Below are 22,911 nucleotides of genomic sequence, written 5' to 3'. Positions count from 1 at the left end.
CCACAGCTCCTGGGGCTGCTCCCCTGGCCCTTCCCAATGGGGTGAGGGGGCAGCAGGAATGGGAGAGGAGCTGGGGGAAGGAAGGGCCACAAACATCCCAACATAAAGCAGCATCCCATGGTGGGGCAGCATCCCATGGTGAGACAGCATCCCACCATGGAACAGCATCCCATTTTGGAGTAGCATCTCACCATGGAGCTGTATCCTGTCATGGAGCAACATTCCATGGAGGAGCAGCATTCCATAGAGGACCAGCATCCCATGGAGGAGCAGCATCCCACCGTGGGGCTGAATTCCACCATGGAGCAGCATTCCACAATGGAGCAGCATTCCATGGAGGAGAATCCCATGGAGGAGCAGCAACCCACCATGGAGCTGTAGTCCACCATGGAGCAACATTCCATGGAGGAGAAGCATTCCATGGAGGAGCAGCATCCCATGGTGGAGCAGCATCCCATTTTGGAGTAGCATCCCACCATGGAGCAGCATCCCACCATGGACCAGCATCCCACCATGAGGCTATATCTCACCATGAAGCAGCATTCCACAGTGGAGCAGCATCCCATGGTGGAGCATCATCCCATTTTGGAGTAGCATCCCACCATGGAGAAGCATTCCGTGGAGGAGCAGCATCCCACCATGGGGCTGTATCCCACCCTGAAGCAGCATCCCAGCACAGAGCAGCATCCCAGCACCGAACAACATCCCAGCAACATCCCAGACCAACCCCAAGGGAAGGAAGAGCTCCCAGGAACCGGGAAAAGAGCAGGACCAAGCGAGGAGGGCAGAGGCACAGAGGTGTAGGAGAAAGGAAAGACCCGGAAAGAAGTGGTCGACTTTGATTTTCGGATTTCTGGCTTGCCCTGCACCCAGGCTGGCACCTGCCCCTGTGGCAGGAGGTATTTCAGGCACATCTAAGGCATCTCAGGAGCTCTCTTTGCTTTCAGAATCACCTCTGTTCCCTCCCTACAGCTTCTTCCACCAGCACGTGGTGCCAAACGCTAGAAAAGAAAAGTCTGGAGTGGATGAACGGAATTAAAAACTCTCATGCACTACCACTGAATGTCATCACAGGGCCAGGAAGCACAAAGCACGACACAGGAATCACTTCTACTCGCAGAACCGAAGCTAACCATAGAGAGAATGGTAAAAAAAGTGGGGTTTGCTGGGGACACGGAGCTGCCCGTGTCCCCTCGACCCACCCCCTGCTATGCTACAGCCAGAAATGAAAAAGCACAAGACCAAACATTGAGTAACAGCACAGCCACCTAACCTGTCGCTATTATATCTGACAAATCATAAAATATTAGCTTGGAAAGAAACCAACAATATCATTCCATGAAGGTTATACACATCCTTAGCAGTTAACTTTGCTCAGCACCGCTCTGGTGCTTTAAATACGGAACGATTGAATAGTTTTGTGGGCAGAAAAGTAACACAGATTTATCCTTTACATGGGGTTTTTGTTTGTTTGTTTGTTTGTTTTTCTCTTTCTAGGCAACTCTACAGACTTCAGATCTTTTGCCTCGCAATGCAGATCATCTGATTCCCCCAAAGGTGGCCAGGTTCTTTAAACATGCACATCTCTGTAGCTTCCAGGCCGTGGTTTTTTTTACTTATTTTTGTTTAAATTCTGCGGACCAGCAGGTCGTCCCCATTTCTAAAAACTCTACATCAGTGTTCAGGGTGGCCTGAGTGCCCGTCAGGCTCCTCCAGGGTTTACAGGATCACACAGAAGAACTTCTTCTCTCTAAAGGGGTTTTCTGAGGCCGGGACGGGGGTCAATAGCGGGTCCTCCTTGGCGTGGGCTTCGCAGTATGCCATCAGGTCTGCTGCTGCTTTGGACACCTGCAAAAGGAGGAAGGAGCCCTGTGTTAGGGACAGGCTGAGCTGGGGACATCCCACCTAGAGAGGTGCCACCAGCAGGGAAGGGCTGGCAGCATCCCTGGGCAGGAACATCAGATCTGAGAGTAGAGCCTGACCACTGGCGCGGCAGCACATCCCTGCTGCGGCTGGTGCTGGGCTGGTTCCTCACCTCTGTTCAGCCTGAATTCCCATTCCCAGCCTTCCCACATTGTCATCCTTCACCTGACAAGGACTGACTTGAGCACCCCTGCTGGCTCTCCCACACATCCCTTGGCAGGAACATCCACAGCAGCATTTCCTGCCCTCGCCCACCAACCTCGCTCTTTATTCCAGCAGCTCCCAAGCCACTAGAGCTCATCCCAGCCCTGGAACACTTCTCTCCCTGGATTTAAGCTCTTAGCAAGGGGCTGAGATGCCTTGGGGACAGTCACTCCTTCCTCCCACCCCCACAGGGTGATGCTTAGAGCTGCCTCTGACCCCTGGAATTGTCCAAGGCCAGGCTGGACAGGGCTTGGAGCAACCTGGGATAGTGAAAGTTGTCCCTGGCAGGAAGATGGAACAGGAAGGGCTTTAAGGTCTCCCCCAACCCAAACCATTCCTGGATTCTATGATCCCACTGCCTTCAGCCAGGGCCGTCAGGATCACTTAAAATAAGGGCATCTCCCACAAACATCCCAACCACCTGGCTCCACATCCCTCCACAAGCTTTGGGGCAGCAGCCACCACCTCCCAACATTGCCAGAGGCAGCTCCCAAGGATCCCTACCTTTATCCTGTCGATGTTGGCCTCCATCTTCAGCTGCTCCACCAGCTTGCGGGCTTGTGCTATGCTAGCAGTGTTGTTGCTAGCCATGGGCAGGCCAGGAGCGCTCCCGAGATGGGCTGTGGGCAGGAACACACCGGGATCAGCTGCTGGGCTGCTCCCAGCCCTGCAAGGCCCCAAAGGATGGGGTTGGGGTTGCATATGTGTGTGTGTGTGTGATGGTTCTGGCTTCTTTTTCCCTGCAGGGATTGGGATTCCCTGGGAATCCCAGTTGGGAGTCACAGTTTCATATTCGGAGTTGGATGTTTGTTATTTCTAATCTATTTACAGGCTGACGAGCCGTGAGCTCTAACTAGCAAATTAGAGAAATGAGGTAAAATGGAGAGCTTCTAACTCCTTCCAAGGTTATTTGAGTGCGAATAGAGGGGACACCTCTATTATTTAAATTTCTGGGCCAATAATGACCGCCCAAGGCCCAAAATGCGGGCGTTTTTCACCCAATTACAAAAAAACACCCAAACCCATGAAGAAGAAGGGAGAAGGTGAAGAAGGAAGAAGAAGGTGAAGAAGAAGGACCCAGACAATGCCCAAAATCCTCCATCTTGACTCATACATTACTATATACTAAAACCTTAAATCCAAGCTTTCACCCTGTGAGATCACACGCTTCTATTCAAACTCCACACCCACAACCCCAGTGCCATCACTCAGTTTTGGAAGCTTCTTCCAAGGCTTCAAGTCAAATGTGCTTCCTGCCTGAGGGTCAGCACCTTTTAGCAGAGAAATCTTCAGCCTCCAGGGTTCCCACACGTGTGTAGTGTTAGAGCCATCAAAACGAGGGGGTGACCTAGGGCAGGGACACACTGCCAGTGGTGCCCTCCCTGTTGTCCTCAGAGCAGGGATGTCACTTTGGTGACACTGGGACTGTCCAGAGCCCAGCCTGCAGCAGCAGGATCCCAGCTGAGCTGTGCTTTGGTGTTTGCTGTTCCGTGTGACAGCAACAAAAATCAGGGAACAGGATTTCTGTGCCAGACTCATTCCCTGCCCGTGCCGGTGCCCAGTGTGTGTCCAGTGTCCCTTGGCCTCCCTGGCTTTGTCCCTGCTGCCAATTTGCACATTGAGATGCTAAACAGGATGCTGGAGTTTCCTGTTTCTGGAGGTTCCTACCCCAGGCAGGCGGGGGGATGCTCATTAAGGCTGCTCCAGGCTGGATCCCGGATGTTTTTCCGGCACCTTCTACCAGCAGTGAGCTCTGGCAGAGGCAGCAGAATCCCAGCATCCACCTCCCCTAGCAGCAAGTGTTTTCCAGCAGCTCTCCTGCCTGACTGGGGCTGCCTGCCAGCTCCAAAAAGGGATATTTTTTTTCAGGATGTCCTGCAATAGGGCACAGCAAGACCTCTGGGCAATGGGGCAAGCTCCAAAATAAGGGTATTGTGGTGTTTTAAGGAAAAGGTGAGGGCATGCCCAGCTCAAGCTCATCTGAAGGGGTTTAGATGGAGAGAGGGATTTATAGAAGGAATCAGCCTGGCTCTGGTGCCTGTGCTTGGAGGAGTCATGCCAGGGCCAGTCAGGGTTTGAAGATGAGGAGGGGAGCACAAGAAAGGGTTATTTTTTACCAGAAGCCGATCTCTGCGGTGATTTGTGCCTCTAAAGGAAGCTCTGCTCCTCTTGGCCCTTCACTGCCTTCAAATAAAAAGAACAGAAAACAAAACTCAGCTCCGTGGCACCATCATTTCTGGCACCAGGGACCCCAGAAACCCCTCACAGATGCCGGTGCCACATCCCCAGGTTCATCCCCCGGGCGGTGCAAGCTCAGCCCACAGTGACGTTGTTTTGGTTTGCATTCAGCGAGGTTTTCAGCACAGGAAGAGGTTTCAGTCAGCGGGCAAATAGCCCAGGGCTGCTGGGCTGGAGGATGCACAGGGCACGGATTTAACTGTCTGCTGCACAGAACTCATGCTGGGGGCAAAGGAGCATCCCCTGGACACTGCTCCCAAAATGATCCAGCCCCAGCTCCTGGCTGGATCTGCTCCCCTCAGGCCATCCCTGGAGGTTCAGCTCAGCCCATCAATTGTTTCCCTGTGGGTTTATCTCATCTCTCCTCACGTTTTTTTTTTTTTTTTTTTTTTTTTTTTTTTTTTTTTTTTTTTTTTTTTTTTTTTTTTTTTTTTTTTTCCCTAGCTGAAGCAGCAGAGTGTGTCCCTGTTGCTTTTCCTTTCCCTGCAAGGCTGTGGAATGTGTCCTGGTTCTGGCACAGCAGCTGGGAAAGCTGGTGAAGGTTCCACCAGGCTGCTGCTGCCTGGTTTGGGTGCCACAGAGACTTTCCTCAGGCAGCAAAATGTCACCCCTGGACGTGTTCCAGAAGTGTGTGGATGTGGCACTTGGGGACATGGGTTAGTGGTGGGGCTGGCAGTGCTGAGGGCTCCATCTTAGAGGGCTTTTCCAACCTAAACAATTCCGTGTTGTGCCCTGCTCCAGAGGCAGGGAATCACTTCAGGGACACCTGTATGGCTACTACAACCCTGATCCTTTCAATCATTCTGTATATCCAACCCTGCTGCCACCCTCCTGCAAGGGAAACCTTCCCTTGCTCGTACTACAGCCAGCCCTAAGGACACTAAAATGGGGAAAACAGCCCCAAAAATAAGGTGAGGGAAGGGTGGGACCCTCCTGTGAGCACAGGCCTGCTGGGACAATGCTGGCGACTCTGGGGCAGCTCAGAGGAGCCTCGCAGGAGCCACCATACCCTCAGCCACACTGCAGGTGCTTCGAGTAGAAACAAGAATCAGTTTGGGGCCAGTGACGGTTTTAGAGCATTTCCACCCATGAGAAAACCTGGCGCGTTTCCTCCACCATGAATAACAACAACAAAAAAGCAGCAGGTGACACTTCAAAGTGAGCTCGTGAATGTCCCACCCCAACAAAACAGCCCTGGTGGAGCTGCTACAGCAGGGCAGCCACAAAAGCAGCTTTTAAATCCCAGAGAGGAGACTCCACTGTGCCCTCGGGAAGGTGTGGAACTACCAGGAGCAACCCCAAAATTCCATGGGTTTTTTTGTTTTGTTTTTGTTGGGTTTTTTTGGTTAGTTGGTTGGTTGGTTGGGGTTTTTTGGTGTGTTTTTGTTTTGTTTTGTGTTCTGTGTTTCGTTTGGATTGGGTTTATCACAGAGACATGAAATGGTTTGGGTTGGAAGCGATCTTAAATACCATCCCAGAGTGCTCCAAGCCCCAGTGTCCAACCTGGCCTGGGACACTTCCAGGCATCCAGGGGCAGCCACAGCTTCTCTGGGAACCTGTGCAAGCCCTTCCCCACCCTTATATTCCTTGCCAAAATCCCATCCATCCCTGCTCTCTGGCAATGGGAAGCCATCCCCTGTGTCCTGTCACTCCAGGCCCTTCTCCAAAGTCCCTCTGCAGCTTTTTGCATCTCTTTAAATAAATCTAACATTTCCACACACAGTAAATAACCCATGGCTCCTCTGCACAACAGACAAATCTCAAAACAACCTGGCAAGGTCCCCGAGTTGTAATTACACTGCAGAGCCCAAAAGAGACAATATCCATGTCCTGGCCAGTGTTAAACATCATTAGCATGAAAATAATGAGGAAGGACTCATTAACCTGTAGGCTCCAAGGCAGGAATCCCATTATCCAGGCACACACGTGCCATTAAGTGAGGGAAATCAGGCGCTGCCTGGATTCCCTTGGGAGTGCCTTAAAACTCTTTTATTGCAGGCAAAGCTGAGTGAGAGCTCAGTGTGAGAACAGCCCTGTGAAGATGGGAAGACCTGGAAATACTGGGTGGGTTTTAGCTTCACACTTGGGATTTTGCTGCCTAAGGCCAGGAGTTGAGCTCTGATGGAGGGGACCTGGAGATTAATTGGGATAATGCTGGCACAGCCCCTCAGTGACCTGTATCCATCTCTCCACCACCCTGGGAATACCCAGATTCCCCAAATGGGGTCAGGCAGGCTCTCTGCATGCAGTCCTGGCTCTGGCAGGTCCCATTCCCACGCCAGCCCAGCGAGGGAAGTCACTGTTAGGAAATACAATGCCTGGAAAATAAACTTCCCTCTAAATGCCACACTCATATATTTTTCCTGTCCCTTGTCTTGTAGGTGGTGTCAATGCCCAAGGGGAGCCCGGCCCAGAAGTGCCCAATGGGCAGGGGGTACCTGGGCATCACCTGCACCTCTCAGACCTGCCAGAACCAGCATTCCTGTAAAAAAATTTGGGATCAATTCCGGGGGGAAGATCTCAGAAAAGTTCTGATGAAAAATGGCGAAGAAAAGGCAAGAAAACAGCAAAAAATATCTGAAAATGGAGGGGGAAAAAAAAGGCAAAAACTGGGCAAAAATTGTGGGGGGGAATGAGGGAAAAATCGAGGGGAGAATGGGGAAAAAAGGGAAAATCTAGGGTCAGTTCTAGGGAAAAAATAAAAACAGAAAAGATACAATGGAAAACAGTGAAAAAACAGAAAAAAAAAGTGAAAAAATGGCAAAAACTGGGGAAAAATTGAGGAAAACTGAGGGAAAGATGGGGAAAAATAGTGAAAAAAATGGGGAAAATCCAGAATGAATCCAGGGAAAAAAACCTAGGTGACTATTTTGCCTTTTTTCTTTGGATCTGAGGATACTTTCCAGGGTGTTGTTTGGTTAACTGCAATGAGTAAAGATGAGCTGGGGCTTGAAGGAGAGGAGGATGCTCCAGCAGCTTGGCTTGGCTTAAATCTCTTCCCTGTGAGGGTGGTGAAACGCTGGCACAGGCTTTCCAGAAAAGCTGAGCCTGAGATATGTCCAAGGCCAGGCTGGACAGGGCTGGAGCAGCCTGGAATAGGGAAAGGTGTCCCTGCCATGGCAGGGATGGAATGGGATGGGCTTTAAGGTCCCTTCCAACCCAAAATTTTCTGGGATTTCATGAAAAACGGTGGCAATAAATGTTTGGACATGAAAATTTTGCTGCTGATTTTTGCTAGTTGGTCCCTAAGCTCCAAAAAAACACCTCATTTGTTGCTGTCTGCTGACTGAAGAGCCTTTGATGCATTTGAATGACATTTTTTTTCTGTCACCAGCAGCACCCAACCCAAACAGGCAGCAAAAATTGGGATTTAGGAGAGCAAACAGCAAGGCTCATCTCTGATCCCTGATGCAGCTGTGCCAGCTCTTGGTCTGCTCATTCCAGCCTTCCCAAAATCTTCATCTTTTACTCATGATGTGGAGCAATAATTGTGGATGTGGAGCAGCCCGATGGGATGAGACTGGGGTTTAAAGTGCTCTGAGCTAAAAGCCACCATTGCTCTGGGCCAAGGGACAACCAGCCCAGCTCCATCCCAGCCAGTCCCACCCCAATTCCAGCCCCAAAACAACCACAGCAAAAAGAGCATTTCTTGATGCTGAGCCCTCCTGCTAAGCTGCCATCCTGCTCCTCCCTCCCAACCTGGGCTCCTGTGGGGCTCTGGCACCCCAGAGCTGCCAGCTCTGCTTGCAGGAGTAATTAAGCTTCGTTTGCCAGCTCCTGTCAGCACCAGCTGCTGCCTGCTCTGCACAGAGCTGAGCTGAGAGCCTGTGGAGCAGAGGATCCTGGAATCCAAAGATCCATCACCAGCTCCAGCTCCAAACCCATGGAACTGGAGCAGAACCACTTCCATGAGGTTTTTTTTCTCCTCTTTTAGTTGGGTTTTAGCTCAAGGTCCTCGTGGGTGGAGATTGGAATTCTCTTAAATGTTTTTAAAAAATGGCATTTTCCCATCCCTTGAAGTGTCCAAGGCCAGGTTGGATGGAGCTTGGTGCAACATGGGATAGTGGAAGGTGTCCCTGCCCATGGCAGGGAGTGGAAAAAGATGAGCTCTAAGATCCCTTCCAACCCAAACCATTCCACAAATTCCATTATTTGATTCCATCCCAAACCATTCCACAATTCTATGATTTTTAAGGGTGATTAATTAGTGCAATTACCCCAAATAGGCTCTGCCATTACAGAAGGGGTCTCTCAAAGCACACTTTGCACTGGGTTGGGTCTTTCACTGTCCAAAGGCAGCACTAAACCTGGGAAGCAATCCCTGAAATTCCTGGAAATGCCGACAGGCCCTGAGTGAGATTTCATGGCTACCATGAAAAGGTGCCTCCTGCATCTCCTGGGGTCTGAGGCCTTTGCCCATCCAACTGCGGTTTAAAACTTCCAGTTTTAAAGGAAACACGTCCTCTCCTCTCAATTGCCAGCTGCAATTGGAATAGGCAGGAAGAGGCAGTGGAATTGGCAGCCCAATCCCTAGGGATTTAAAATCCATGTCGATGTGGTGCCTGGGGACAGGTGGCCTCAGGGAACAACCTCAAAGGGCCTTTTCCAACCCGAATCATTCCATGATTCAATCTTCTAGACTTTTTTTTACACCTCCCAGCGAGGCTTTTTCTCTGCTTCCCATAAAACCCATCCCTCCCCTCTGAACCAAAAGGAAAAGCAGGAGTGAAACAGAAAGTGCTGACACTGGCCAGGCTGAAACCTCTCCGCTCCCTCACCGAAAGCAGCATCACCCACCCCGAAAAACAGCTCCTTTTTGAGGTGAAAGCAGCACCCTCCATGCTCCTTGCTTTCAAAAAAAAAGTCATATTTTCCATCCATGATGCACCAGCATTTTCCACTCAGTTATAGCAAAGGGGGTGAATCTCACTGGGACAGACAGGATTTTGGGAAGAGCAGGGGTAAGGGTTGTTCCTACCAGACAGGCATCACCCAGAGGGGGTGGGTTCAGAAGAGAGGGCTTTTTTGGTCAGAAAAGGGGGGGATTTGGTCCAGAAAAGGGTTTTGTTGGTCCAGAAAATTTTCCAGGCTGGGTATTATAATGGAGAAATTTGTCCCAAATCTCATTCACGCTGGGATTTCTCCTTGTCCCTGTGCTTCCCAAGAGCTGAGCCCAGCCCAGCTTGCTGCATCCCCACTGAGACAAGCAGGTTCTCCCAAAAACTGCCTTTTCCTCACCAAAACCAGCCAGGATGCAGCATCCAGAAGGGATAACTGGGAATAGGACTGGTGCTGGAGCGTGGGAATCCCTTGTGAGGGGCTGGATGGTTTTGCCAGGCATCTCGTGGCTTTTGCTAAAAGCCATGGCTAAAAATAAGTGGCTCAGCTGAAAAAAAAAATAAAATTGCTAAATATATCCAGAAAAGTATAAAAATACAACAGGCAAACCAGAAAATAGCAGAGCCACGTTTTCCAGGGGGTGGGAGATGGGACAGTCTCGTGGATCCCAACAGGAGTTACAGATCTGGCTGGGAAAGGAGCTTTAATACACCCAAATTCCACAAGTTTCACTCCTACCTTAAGGAAAGAAAATGGTCTGAGCTCGATTTGTGCCTGTGAGCTTCCCGGGGGCAAAGAAAACCTTAATCCTGAGCAGAGGGTGCAGTCACAGCTCGCAGCCCCTCTCCAGGGGAATTTATTCCCTTCCCCAGCCATTTTTTTCATCCCAGACGTCCAATAGAGTGTTTAAATCCCTGGGAAGCAGCTTGCAGGTCAGAGATGTGCTGGCAGAGAAATAAATAAATAAACTGAAAGATAACAGAGTGGGGAAAAAAAAAAAAAAAACCACCAACAAAAAAACCAACACACGAGCCTGCTTCCATGGCAACAGCTTCCATCCCTCCTGCCAAACGGGAGAGGTGGGATGGGCACCCGTTTCAGCTCCTGTTATTGATCCCAGAATTGTTTGGCTTTGGAAGGGACCTTAAACCTCATCCAGTTCCACCCCCTGCCATCATCAGGGACACCTTCCACCATCCCAGGCTGCTCCAAGCCTTGTCCAACCTGCCTTTGGGCATTTCCAAGGATGGGAATTATCCAAGGGTATTTTTTCTCCTCGTGAATTTTGCTTTAAAGGAAGAGCTCAGCACTGGACTTGGCTCTGTCAGGGATGGGATGTGCCCTTCACCCACCTTGTATGCCAGAGCTGACCACGACTGGAGCCCGGATGGAGTCAGGAGGCCCAGGCCTCACATTCCTGGTCTGTCCCTTTTCCCTGGAGCAGTCTCTGCCCCCGTGGGCATCACAAGCAGTGGGAACCTCAGCTGTTTTCTCTCAGGGCCGTAACGGCTCAAACAAGAACAAACAGGAACCATCCTCCACTTCCTTGTTTTGTTTTTTGGGGTTTTTGTGGGTTTTTTTTAAAGAAAAAAGATTGTTTAGGTGAAGGACCAGCAGACTGGGACATCTGTTCTGGTCCCTTCTGCCACAGTTTCTACAAGATTTTGGCTCTCTCCATCCCAGTGCCACAGGGTTGGAAAAAGGGTCCAGAGCCATGGGAATGCCACTAGGGAATGCCACTAGGTAGTTGAGCAAAGCCTCAGCCTGCTCTAGGGTTGTTATTTGGGGAGAAACCCTGGGAAAACTGTTGGTGCACACAAGGGATAATCCCAGTGGTGGGAGCAGATCAGGCTCTGAGTGTTCTTCCCTCACCTTGGCCAAGTGCTGGGGAATGAGGATGCCCAGATTCTGAGCAATAATAATGCCCAAATACCAAGGAATAACATGCCCAAAAACAGGGAACAAGGATGCTCAAATATCGAGGAATTCCCAGCTACTGGGGAATTCAAAGATGCCCAAATACTGAGGAATACAAATGCCCACCTAAAGGGCAAATGAGGAATTCCTAGATGCCTGGGGAATAATGATGCCCAAAGACTGAGGAATAAGGGTGCCCATAAAGAGGGAAAAAATAATTCCCACATACTTGGGGAATTAGAATGCCCAAATATTGAGGAATAAGGATATCCAAATACTTGACAACAAGGATGTTCACATTTTGAGAGATAAGAATGTCCAAATACTGAAGGATAAGGTCCAAATCCTGAGGAATGAGGATGCTCAAATGCCAGAGAATAAGAATGCCCAGATACTGGAAAATAAAGATGCCCAAATCCTGAGGAATAAGGATGTCCAAATTTTGGGGAATGAGGATGCCCAAATACCAAGGAATACAAATGCCCACATAAAGGGCAAATGAGGAATTCCCAGATGCCTGGGGAATAATGATGCCCAAAGACTGATGAATAAGGGTGAATAATGAGAAGAAAAAAGAATTCCCACATACCTGAGGAATAAGAATGTCCAAACATTGGGGAATTCAAGGCTGATAAAATCCTCAGGAATAAGGATGCCCAGATACTGAGGAATTAGGATGTCCAGATACTGGGGAACATGGACACCCAAATATTGGGGAATTCAGGATACCCAAACACTGAGGAATAAGGGTGCCCATAAAGAGAAAAAAAATGGTTCCTAGATACTTGGGGAATAAGAACATTGAAATACCAAGGAATAAGGATGTCCAAATAATGGGAAATAAGAATGCCCAAATCCTGGAGAGCAAGGTTGCCCAAATACCAGGGAGTAAAAATGCCCGAATATTGGAGAATTCAGGGCTGCCCATACATCAGGGAATAAGGATGCCCAGGTACTGAGGGATGAGAAAGCCCATACAGAGGGAAATACGCATTCTCAGATATTTGGGAAATAAAAATGCCCAAATACTTGAGAACAAAGATGTCCAAATTTTGAGGAATAAGAATGTCCAAATACTGCAGGATAAAGATGTCCATATCCTGAGGAATAAGGATGCTCAAGTACCAGAGAATAAGGATGCCCAGATACTGGAAAATAAAGATGCCCAAATCTTGAGGAATAAGGATGTCCAAATTTTGGGGAATGAGGATGCCCAAGTATCAGGGAACAAGGATGTCCAAATCCTGAGGAATAAGGATGCCCAGGTCTTGGGGAGCAAGGCTGGCATCTCCTCCTGCTGTGACAAAGAAGAGATGTCACATGCTGTGACACCCCAGCAGGACAGATAAGGGCACACATCCTGTCACACCATCCCCAGCTCCAACCCCCTGCTCTCCACCAGGGCTCAGCCCTGCCACAGCTGCACTCACCAAAAATGAAAATGCCTTAAGGTTTAATGGGGTTTTTTGGGGGTTGGGTTTGGTTTTTAAGGTTTAATAAAACGTTAAACAGCACCCAGAGGTCACTGGGAGACTGAGGGCTGCTGCAGCACAGGAGTGGAGGAGAGGAGAACACACAGCTTCAGAAATTCCCCAAAATCCATGGATGGATCAGAGCATCTGCAGCACTCAAATCACATAATTCCAGATTGGTCTGGCTTGGAAGAAACCTTAAAGCTCATCCCATTCCAACCCCTGCCATGGGCAGGGACATCTTCCACTAGCCCAGGTTGCTCATCCAGGCTGGCATTGAACGTTTCCAGGGACTGAGCATCCTCAGCCTCTCTGGGTGACCTGTACCAGGGCCTCACCACCCTCCCAGTCAGGAATTCCTTCCTTTTCTGCTCATCCAGCTCTGAACTCCTGACCCATAATGAAGGGAAGCAGCCAAGTGCTGCTATTTCATGTTAATTAAAATATCTAGTCGTAGGTTTCAGGTTTTAACATCCTGCTCTTAAGTATTGGGCAGGGTCAAGATAGGAGATGGGAAATGAGGATTGAAAGGGAAGATGAAGGGAGAGCTGCAAATGGAGTTGTTTCTCCCAGCATCACATTTCCAGGAGGATTTGGGTATTTGGCTGTATCAACACCACATATTCAAGAGAATTTGGAAAAGGACAAACCCACCCTTGAGCCTCACACAGATCACTCCCAAATTCAAGGCCAGGGAATGGTTTGACTCAACGATCTCAGGGATATTCTCCTCCCTAAATGATTCCATGATTTATCAACCCCTACTGATTGTGGGGAAACAGCCACCCTGGAAGAATTGGGACAAGATTTTGCCCTGATTTGGTTCAAAGATCCTATTTTAGGGGCACCCTCCGTGTGACCACAGGAAATAGGAAGGAGAATCCTGATTTTGCCGTGGCTCGTGTCAGGTTGCCACCCCTCTGCAAATCAGTTTTGAGCTCAAATAAACGCCAAATCCCCTTTTTTTTTTTTTTTTTTTTTTTTTCCTAGAGCCTCACCCTTTTTTCCCCAAAAAACCTCCTGCAGCAGGCAAAAAGCCTTGGGCTGCAGAAATCCTCGTGATGAGAAATCATCCTCCAATGATTTCACCCCAATCAAACCTTTATTAGAATTTTATTTTAAGTAACACACAGGGAGCCCAATGACCCTTTCCAGCCTCTGGGAATCACCCAACAAGTTACATCAGCAGAGAAACAACCCCGTTAAGCAGCCCCATTAATTTGAAGCCCTCCCCACCCACAGGAATTACCTGAGACTGCTTTAATTAGGTATGCACCCTGCAAAAGAATTAATTAATTGGTGATAAGCACCTGAACCACATTACTCATAAGGCTCTATTTCAAGCTTCAAATACAGCAAACAGGTCACAGCCCAGCTGAGAGTGCAGACAGAATTCCCAGGGCTGCTGCCTGGTATTTCTTGTCATGGAAGGAACAAGGCTAGGAATTTTTTTTTTTTTTTAAATTAATTTTCCTTCCCGCTTTGGAAGGCTGGACAGGGTTTGGAGCAATCTGGGAAAGTAGGAATTGCCCCTGCCCATGGCAGGGCATGGGACTGGATGATTTCCAGGTCTCTTCCAGCCGAAACCATTCAGGGAATCCATTTCTTTTCCAGTTTTTCACAGCATCCAGAGCTGATGCCTTTAAAGCACTACTCCAATATTAGCTGCACCACATGGAGATGGGAGTTCTGTGACAATTTGGGGGGGATTTGGTGTGTTTTAAGTGTGAGTTGTGGGGTAAAACCCTGTTATCTTGGGGCTGTGAGGGTTTCACATCCCTGAGACAGCCGTGAAGTGAGTAAAGCATCTGCTGAGGGCCACGTCCCAATGTGCAGGTGGAGGAGCCACATGGAACGGGGGAGGGTTTAGCAGGTTTCTGAGGGGGGAAAAAAAAAGAGGAAAAGGAGAGGGGGGGAAAGGGTATAAAAGGAGGAAGGAAAGAGAAATTTAAAAAAATTAAGAAGAGAAAAAAAAAAAAGGAGAAAAAAGAGGGGGCAAAGGAAAAAAAAAATCCCTGTGCATTCTGTATTTCTACAATCCATAACTTTGAAAAGGAATTTTCTGTGGCTTGTGCTGGCTCTGACATTTCTCAGCCTGGCAAAGCTGTGAGGGGGGGGGTTCTCCAAGCCAATGGGGACGGGGGCAGGGATGGAGGCAGAAATGCAGGAAGAGATGCAAGCAGAGATGAAGGCAGGGATGGAGAAAGAGCTGTAGACAGGGATACAGGGATGTGGGCAGGGATCCAGACTAGGATGCCGGTGTGGATCAGGGCAGGGCTGCAGGCAGGGCTGGAGCCCTGGCACAGCTCAAACCAGGTTATTTGGGCGGGCTGGCAGAAGTAGGTTGTTGGTGCTGCAACTCCCTGCTCGGTCCCCAAGCTGACCCATATTATCCCAATTAAATTTAACTCCGTGCCCCACTGCTGCCTCTGTCTCCCCTGTGCCCTGCTGGATTCCAGGCTAAAGTAGGCCCTGTTATGGAGGCAGTGAGGACAGTGGGCCCTTCCCCAGGAAGAGAGGAGGGCACGGCCAGCATGGCAGAATTGGGGCAGGGACCGAGAGGCAGCAGCAGCGTGTGCTCAGCAGCTTCCCTTTGCTCCAGGCCTGACCCACCTACGTTTTCCCTGACCACGCTGCTCCTGCAAAACAGCAAAATTGGCTTTTCCCTCCCCAGCTGCTCCCTCGGAGCCTTTCCCACACCATTCCCTGGCCTGTCTCCGTCCTCACCCCCCACTCATTGCTTACTGACCTCCACATCCACCGCCTCCCCTTTCCGACAGAGCCCTCAATCCCTGAACCAGCCCGTTTCCCCCCTCAGAACCCTGGCAGAGCATCCCTGCCATGCTTCCTGCTGAGTCAAGGGCCCTGCTTTTCCCACCATGCCGGCTGTGGGATGACACATGCTCAGCACACACCGGGATTACGCAGGCGGCAGGAGAAGCCGCCAGCCTGGGCGGTGGTTTTACACTTACACGGGGAAAAAAAAAAAAAAAAAAAAAAAAAAAAAAAAAAAAAAAAAAAAAAAAAAAAAAAAAAGATGAAAAAATGCAAAGCCTGAATTAAGCAGCACAAGACAGCTGGGTTCCCTCCCTCCCCATGCATGGATCCCTCACGTGCTTCATTTATCCGCCTTTGTGTCCACTCCCAATTTTAATCCTTCTGGAATCGCTGCATTTTGCACCATGAGCTGCCTTGCCCAGGATTAAACACCTTTCCCTGCCTACCTGCTACTGGGAAACCTCCGTTTCAGTGGGTTTCTGTATTTTTCCTGAGCTGTAAAGTCACTGGAAGCAGCTGCTCTTTTGGGGGCTCTCAGTTCCAGGCAGGATATAGGTTCAAAACCAGCCTAACTTTTACATCATTTCATGGAAACACTTCCACAGGGCTTAGATTTTCGGCTTAAAAAATAATAATCAGCACCTCCCTTATTTGCTGCTTATACCTCTCCTTAAGCCTGGCTCACTGCATTAAAATAATCTTTTTTATTCCCTTTATTCCCCATTTTGATTCATGGCGTGGAGGGAGGAAGGAAGAGGGAGAATTTCCCCCCCCCACTGGCATTAAGTGGGGAGTGAGGGAAGCCCCAGAGGTGGATATAATCCCTAAGCAAGGATGTGAGGCTGAGCAATTCTATTAAATCAGCTGATAAATAATGCAAGGGATTTTGATGGGGCTGGCCCTGCCAGCACTGCCCAAACACCAGCACGTCTCCAGGAGATTAAAAATCCAAGGGATGCAGCACAGGCAGACTTTCAAGGATTGAACCCAAAGCCTTTCCCAACACCTAAAGCTGTCTCCAGGGTCACACTGGAGCTCTGTCCCCACCATGTCCTCAACCCTTGCCAAGGTTCTACACAAAGCCATGGAATCCACCAGGCCTGATCAATGCTCCCAAGGTGAGGAACCTTGCTTGGGCACTTCCCAGCAGGATCAGAGCTGCTCCAGCAGCAGCCACAGGCTTAGAGATGAATTAGAACAGGTTCAGAGAGGTTGTGATGGCTGATCCCCAACTACAAACCCCAAACTGCTGCAGAACCAGCAAAGGAAGTCCCTGAGAAGGAAAGAAGGAATGTGGAGAAGACCTGGAACATGGGAAAGACCTGACCATGTTCCTGCAGGACACCCTGGGGATGGCTGGACCCACATGGGCTCATACCACAGCCATGGGCACAGCTCTGATGTGCCCTGAGTGATGGGTGAGAGCAGAAATTCCTTCCCAATCTCCCATCCATCCCTGCCCTCTGGCAGTGGGAAGCCATTCCCTGTGTCCCGTTCCTCCATCCCATGTCCCCAGTCCCTCTCCAGCTCTCCTGGAGCCTCTTCAGGCCCTGCAAGGGGCTCTGAGCTCTCCCTGGAGCCTTCTCCTCTCCAGGTGAGCATCCCCAGCTCTCCCAGCCTGGCTCCAGTGCAGAGGGGCTCCAGCCCTTGGAGCAACCTCTAGGGCCTCCTCTGGGCACTGAGAACTTTTCCTGTCCTCAGGAGGCTCAGACCAAGCCCTGCCTGTTTCTCCCAAGGTTTTGTGCAGAAGACCTTTGGCTGCAGACATAACCAAGTTCTAACAGTGACAAACATCACAGGCAGGGACAGGCTGGCACTGCCTTGGTGTCCCCTGATGACAGTGGCATTGTGAAGACATTTTCCTGGCATCCCTGACTCTCAACACCTTCATCATCCTCCTCCCCTCCCTTCCCTGCACCTGCTCCAAGGCAGAACCAAAGGCTCCAAAGAGGAATCAAATCCACGCTGAGCATCTCACATCAGCTGACAGCTGCTGCCTTCTTACCCAAAACGACCCCAAAAACACAGCTCCTCCAAACCCACAGCTCCTGCACAGGGATTCACGGCTTCAGGGAGGATTTTGACACAACTGAAGCCTAAAGAATCCTTTCAGCATCCCTTCAGAATTCCCCTTAAGCAATTGAGATTGTTGGACACCTGGCAGTGCTCCCTGTGCCATCCAACAGGTTAAATATTCCTGAACTTCATCCAGCTCCTGGTCTCTCCTCTGGGACACAGCTCAGATGGGACAAGAGAGAAAACACGGCTCCTCCACACCCCTGCAGGCTCTGCAGGGGACACTCTGCCTGTCGCCGCCAGGAATGGTGGCTTTTCCCTGCCTGCAGGGGCTCAGCACCCCTTCCGTTCATTGGAAAAAGGAACCGGGAAAACAAATTGTTAAAGGGAATTGGCGAAAATTGCACAGGAATTTCAGGCACCGGCACGCTCTTCCCAGGGTGGAGTCCCCACCCCGGAGGGATTTTAAAGCCATGTGGATGTGGCAGTTGGGGACACGGGTGGGAATGGTTGGACTTGAAGATTATAGAGGAATTTTCCAACCTAAACAATTCCACGATTCTAACTCTGAAGTTTCGTGGCACAGCAGCACCCGAACGACCCGACCATAATGACCGTAATGACCCTAATTAGCACATGGACCCATCCCGGCAGTGTCACCGTTGTCCTGGAGGTGCCAGCCTTGGGAACACCGGGGCTCCAGCTCTTCCTACCCAGGCAGGTGCAGGAGGAGAGGGAGGAGGGGGATCCTCAGCAGGGATTTACTCCGGGAATGTGCCAGAATTAGGTTTGTGTGCCTGCACAGAGACGCTGGTGGTGGCACAGGGCACCGATGTCCCCACGGCACCGATGTCCCCGCGGTCTCCGCTGCAGCTGCTGGCTCTTCCCTGCAGGGATGGGCACAGGCAGCTCAAGGCACAGGAAAAGCAGGAAGCAGCCAGGCTTTGAGGCTGGGATTTATCCCCCTGCAGCAGGAGGAAGGATGCTGAGCAGCCCAGTGAGACTAGAAACACCCAGGAGTTTGCAGTGGGAATATCCTGTGCTTTTGCCAAGGATTTTTCCCCTTGGGAGGGATTTCATGTGAGCCAGGATCCCTGATGAGCTCCAAGGCTGCAGCAAGGCAGCCCCTTCCCACCCAGATCCCTGGTGCAGGTGTCCATCCAGGACCTTTCCAGGCAGGAAAGCTATTCCTGGGGAGCATCCTGGGATAGACAGAGCCAACTTTCCTTCCCGAAGGCCTCAGGAGAGCAGGAGAGGGCAGGAAGATAAACCTGTTAAAGTGAGACCCCAGCTCAGCTGAAGGAGCTTATCCTGGGAGCAGCACTTTTGGGAAGCACAGCAGCACCCCTGGAATAACCAACCTGCCGCTCAGCTGGCTGAGGAATCTGCATGAGAGCATCACCCACAGCAGAGAACTCCAACCAGGAACCAGCAACACCGGAGCTTCCCTTGGATAAACTAATTATCCCGGGTTCTAACGAGGATGATGATGACAGACAGGAGGGGAAGGAAACTGCTGAGTGAAAAGCCAGGGAAGGACGAGATAAGGTGAAAACTAATTGTGTTTGGGAGGATAAGCAGGTCCTGGTGCAGCTGCTTCCCAAGAATTATCCAGGGTGTCTCAGCTGCCAGGTGCTGATTTTTCAAGGCTTGGTCCAATGTCGTTTCAGAAGGGATTTTTATTCCCACCGATCCCAGTGTTTGGAGTCCATCATTCCCACATGAAATGCAGGAGATGAGTGATTTTAGACTCCAGCCTCAGCACAGCTTCATCCTTTCCCATCCCAGATGGTCTCAGATCCCTTCCAAGCCAAGCCACCCCGTGATTCCATGATTCTCTGATCCTGCCTCCAGCTGTCTCCCCGCCCGCCAAGCACATCAATAATCAAAGGCATCATTAATTAATCAATCACTGGCCTGATCCAACATACACACCCCACCAACACCATCCCAGCCACTCTGGCTGGGGTTTGGAGCAAGCCTGGCTTCTCCACGGAGCGAATCTGTGTTCTCCTGGCTCAGACCTGCCTCTCCAGGGAGCTGCAGCTATCCCAAGCTTCCCCACAAGCAGCAGGACCAGGAGACCCCCTGACCATTCCTCCCCCCCCCCGATTTTGGGTGGACAAGGCTGCTCCTGTGCTCCAAAGGGAGTGGGTTTGGGGGGTTGCACGAGGCATGTGGTGCCCAGAAGGTAAAATGCACATGGAAAGCCGGGCTGGAAATGAGCAGGGAATAAAATTGTGCAAGGACAAGCAAAAAGATCCTTGTTCAGTGGGCCAGGATGCAGCCACATCCTTTTCCATGGAATGGGGCTCCATCCCCATTGCCTTTGCCCTCATCCCTCCTCCCCACAAAGAGGCTGAGCCCAGAGAGGGAGAACAGAGAGAAAAGAGCCTGAAAAGCAAGAAAAACTGAAAACCCAACCTCATCCCTCAGCTCGTTGTTCCTGCGTCCCCGCTGGGTGTGAACACACACGGACACATCCCACTTTTCTACCCCGCTTTCCCATCCCGCTCCAGACACAGGAATGAGCCCCCTGGAGAAGCCGCGCTGAGAATTGATGCCTAAAAATGGTGTTTTCCCTAAATTTCAGCTCAAAACGGGGCAATCCAGCGGCAGGGAGCATCTCCGTGCTCCCGGCTGGCACCGCACGTGTCCCGGGCGTGGCCGCCTGGATCATCCTGGCTGGGATGTGCGGGATGGAGCGGGACAGTCGCCCCTGGGCAGCGCTTTTTGGGGACACGGGGGGTCCACAGGGCTCCAGCACCGTCTCTCCAGCCCTAATTACTATGGAAACAGCCAGCGCCGGCTCCTGGCTGTCCTCCTTCGGTGACTCACCGGGATTCAGGAGCCCCTGGAATTCCAGTGGGAGCAGCCAGGTGGGGATGGCACTGCCCACCCCGGGAAAATTGCCTTTTTATTGCATTTTCCACTTGGGACGGGGTGGCAAAGCAGCTGGCAGGCTTGGGGATTAATGACAGGAATAATAATAATAATAATAATAATAATAATAATAATAATAATAATAATAGAGCTTCTTCATTGGCTCACAGCCATAAATCCACGAGAATCCCTCTAGGATTGCCTGCTCCTGGTCTCGAGAGACCCCCACACCATGAAGCAGCCTCAATTATCATCTCCCCCAGATCCCAAATGTGCCCCACGAAGCCACCACCAGCTCATGACTGCAAGGAGAAAACCCCATGAGATCCTTCGTGCTGGTGCTTTATCCACTGGGAGCAAAGCTGGCAGCTCCCAGGGAGTCTGGGAGAGAGGATGGGCACGTGCAGGCACCGTGTGAGGACCACAGGTCCTCCCAAGCTGGGAATATCCCATTTTTGAGGGGAGAAGCTGCCTCCAGTCGTTATGCAGGTGATGCTGAGACTGCCAGGCTCGTGTTCCAGGTGAGCAGCCCATCAAGCAACATCCCTGCCTCCTCCTTCAATGCTGGAAATGCCTAAAAAAAGCCCCAAAACTGGTACCAAGGAGCAGCTGGGGTGATCCCCAGCCTTGTAGGGCCAACACAGAAGCTGAGGTGGGATGGGGCTGAGCCACATTCCTGAATTCCACAGCAAGGGGTGAGAAAAGCCCCGTGAGAACCCTGAGAGCATCTCCAAACCTTCTCCTGGAGAAAGGCTTGGCCCCAGGGCTTTCCTGGCAATAATTAATTGAGTCATATTTCAATCCAGCCAGCAGCCATATGGTGGGGAAGAGGATTAAAATCGCATGCTCCAGTTGCATTCAGGGAAATCCAGTTATAAGGAAAAATCCTCAGTGCCTGGCTGCAGCCTGCTGCCAGGGCATGGATGGGCTGCTGCCACCCATCCAACGTGGCCCCAGCCCCTTTTTCCAGGAGTGAGGAGCATGGGATTGCTGGTGAGGAGATGGATCATGAGCGATTTGGGTGAAATTGGGAAAGAAAGAACCCCGAGCCAGCAGCAGGAGCAGCAGTGGCAGATCATTGCTGTTCCCAGCCACTGCCCTTTGGCTACTGTGCTCTAAGTTCATTAGGAGCTCATTAGTAATTGATTAATGAGGGAGCATCGCTGCGTGTCAGGATTCTCCTTAAAAATAAATCATTTTCCACCAAGGAGGAGAGAATCGTGGAATCACTGATATGGATTGGAAGGGTCCTTAAAGTCCAGCCCATTCCACTCCCTGCCATCCACACCTCCCACTATCCCAGGCTGTTCCAAGTCCTGTCCAACCTGGCCTGGAACAATTCTAGAGATTTGGGGCAGCCACAGCTTCTTTGGGAAACCTGTGCCAGGGCCTCCCCACCCTCAGAGCCAGGAATTTCCTCCTAATATCTATTCCAAATCTTCCCTCTGTCAGTTTTTTGCTGGATTCCCCCCTCCCACTGGGCAAGCGAGCCCTGGACCAGTTTTCCTTGAGCTCATCTTCCCGGAGATTTTCCTGGGAATCCTTCACCCAAAGCACTGCTGGGGAAAACAGGGATTTTTACAGAAATGCTGGGAGAGGGCCAGTGCTGTAGGGATGGACCTGTATGGACATCACCCCCAAATCCTTCCAAGCCAGGCTGGGGCTGATCCCAGCTGAGGCTGCTGCAGGGATTTTGGGGTCGGGAAAGTCTCCCCTTTCTTTCCTTCCCTCCTTCCGGTGATTAAAAGAAAAAATCGGGAAAGAAAGAACACTACGTCTCATTCATCCCCGGCGAAAGCCTTGCCTCTGATGGCAAATCAGCTGATTAAGGAGGATCAAACCCTCTAAATCCAACCTTTGTTGCGAGACTGAACTCCCCGTACAAGGCACCTTCCCGGCTCCCAGCCCTGGCAGGGCGGGACCCACCCCCCCGAGCCCCCCGAGCCCGTGGGGTCCCCGTTGGATGCGGGGATTGCGGGATTTGGGGGGATGTTCTGCCGATTTGGGGAGCGGCTGGGTCCCCACGGGGGTCAGTGACAGCGGGTGGCGGCGATGGGGACCGCCCTGCCCAGCCCCACCTGCGCCAGTGTTCCCAGTGTTCCCAGCGCTCCCAGTGCCCCCAGCCCCGCTCCCCGCTGTGCCCGGCCGTACCTGGAAGCGGGCGGTGGTGCCCCGGTCCCCGCGGGGCGGGCGGGACGGACAGACGGACGGAGGGATGGAGGGATGGATGGATGGACAGACGGACGCCGGGATGGATGGAGGAAGGGATGGAGGAGGGAGGGCCGGAGGGATGCGGCCGCAGGAGGAGGAGGGTGGTCAGCAGCAGCCCCGAGCGGCGAGTCCCCACCCAGCTTTGTCTGCGCTCATCCCGCTGCCTACAGGAAGCGGCTCAGCCCCGACTTCCTCCTCCTCCTCCTCCTCCTCTCCTCCTCCTCCCGCTCTCCTCTCCTCTGCGATCCCCAGACCCCGCTGCCTCCTCTCCTGCCCCGTACCCTGCGCGGTCCCTTATATGGCCCCTTGTCCCCTGGTCCGCCCCATCCACGGCCCGGCCCTGCACCCCACACACGCTCCGTGCCACCCGCACAGCCCTCAGAGCTGTGCCCCCATCCTGCACCCCACACCCGTCTGCACCCACAGCTGC

General features: G+C 51.4%; 1 protein-coding gene across 2 annotated transcripts; it reads right to left on the bottom strand.

Annotated features, from left to right (window-relative positions):
* Positions 1-1,460: 1,460 nt before the first annotated feature.
* On the bottom strand, positions 1,461-22,501 carry GNG2 (G protein subunit gamma 2). Of its 2 annotated transcripts, XM_066321515.1 has the most exons (4): positions 22,422-22,501; positions 4,245-4,311; positions 2,632-2,747; positions 1,461-1,848 (listed from the first exon to the last, which is right to left on the bottom strand). In XM_066321515.1, exons 3-4 carry the CDS (start codon positions 2,716-2,718, stop codon positions 1,720-1,722), a joined length of 216 nt encoding a protein of 71 aa, XP_066177612.1. In that variant the 5' UTR covers positions 2,719-2,747; positions 4,245-4,311; positions 22,422-22,501; the 3' UTR covers positions 1,461-1,719. The 2 variants fall into 2 exon arrangements, with proteins under 2 accessions (XP_066177612.1, XP_066177613.1); XM_066321516.1 differs by lacking the exon at positions 4,245-4,311 and having other exon boundaries at positions 22,422-22,488.
* Positions 22,502-22,911: the final 410 nt, after the last annotated feature.

Source organism: Sylvia atricapilla, chromosome 6 (genome assembly GCF_009819655.1).
Source record: "Sylvia atricapilla isolate bSylAtr1 chromosome 6, bSylAtr1.pri, whole genome shotgun sequence".
In the NCBI taxonomy this organism is placed as follows: Eukaryota; Metazoa; Chordata; class Aves; order Passeriformes; family Sylviidae; genus Sylvia; species Sylvia atricapilla.
This window is presented reverse-complemented; position numbering and strand designations above follow the sequence as displayed.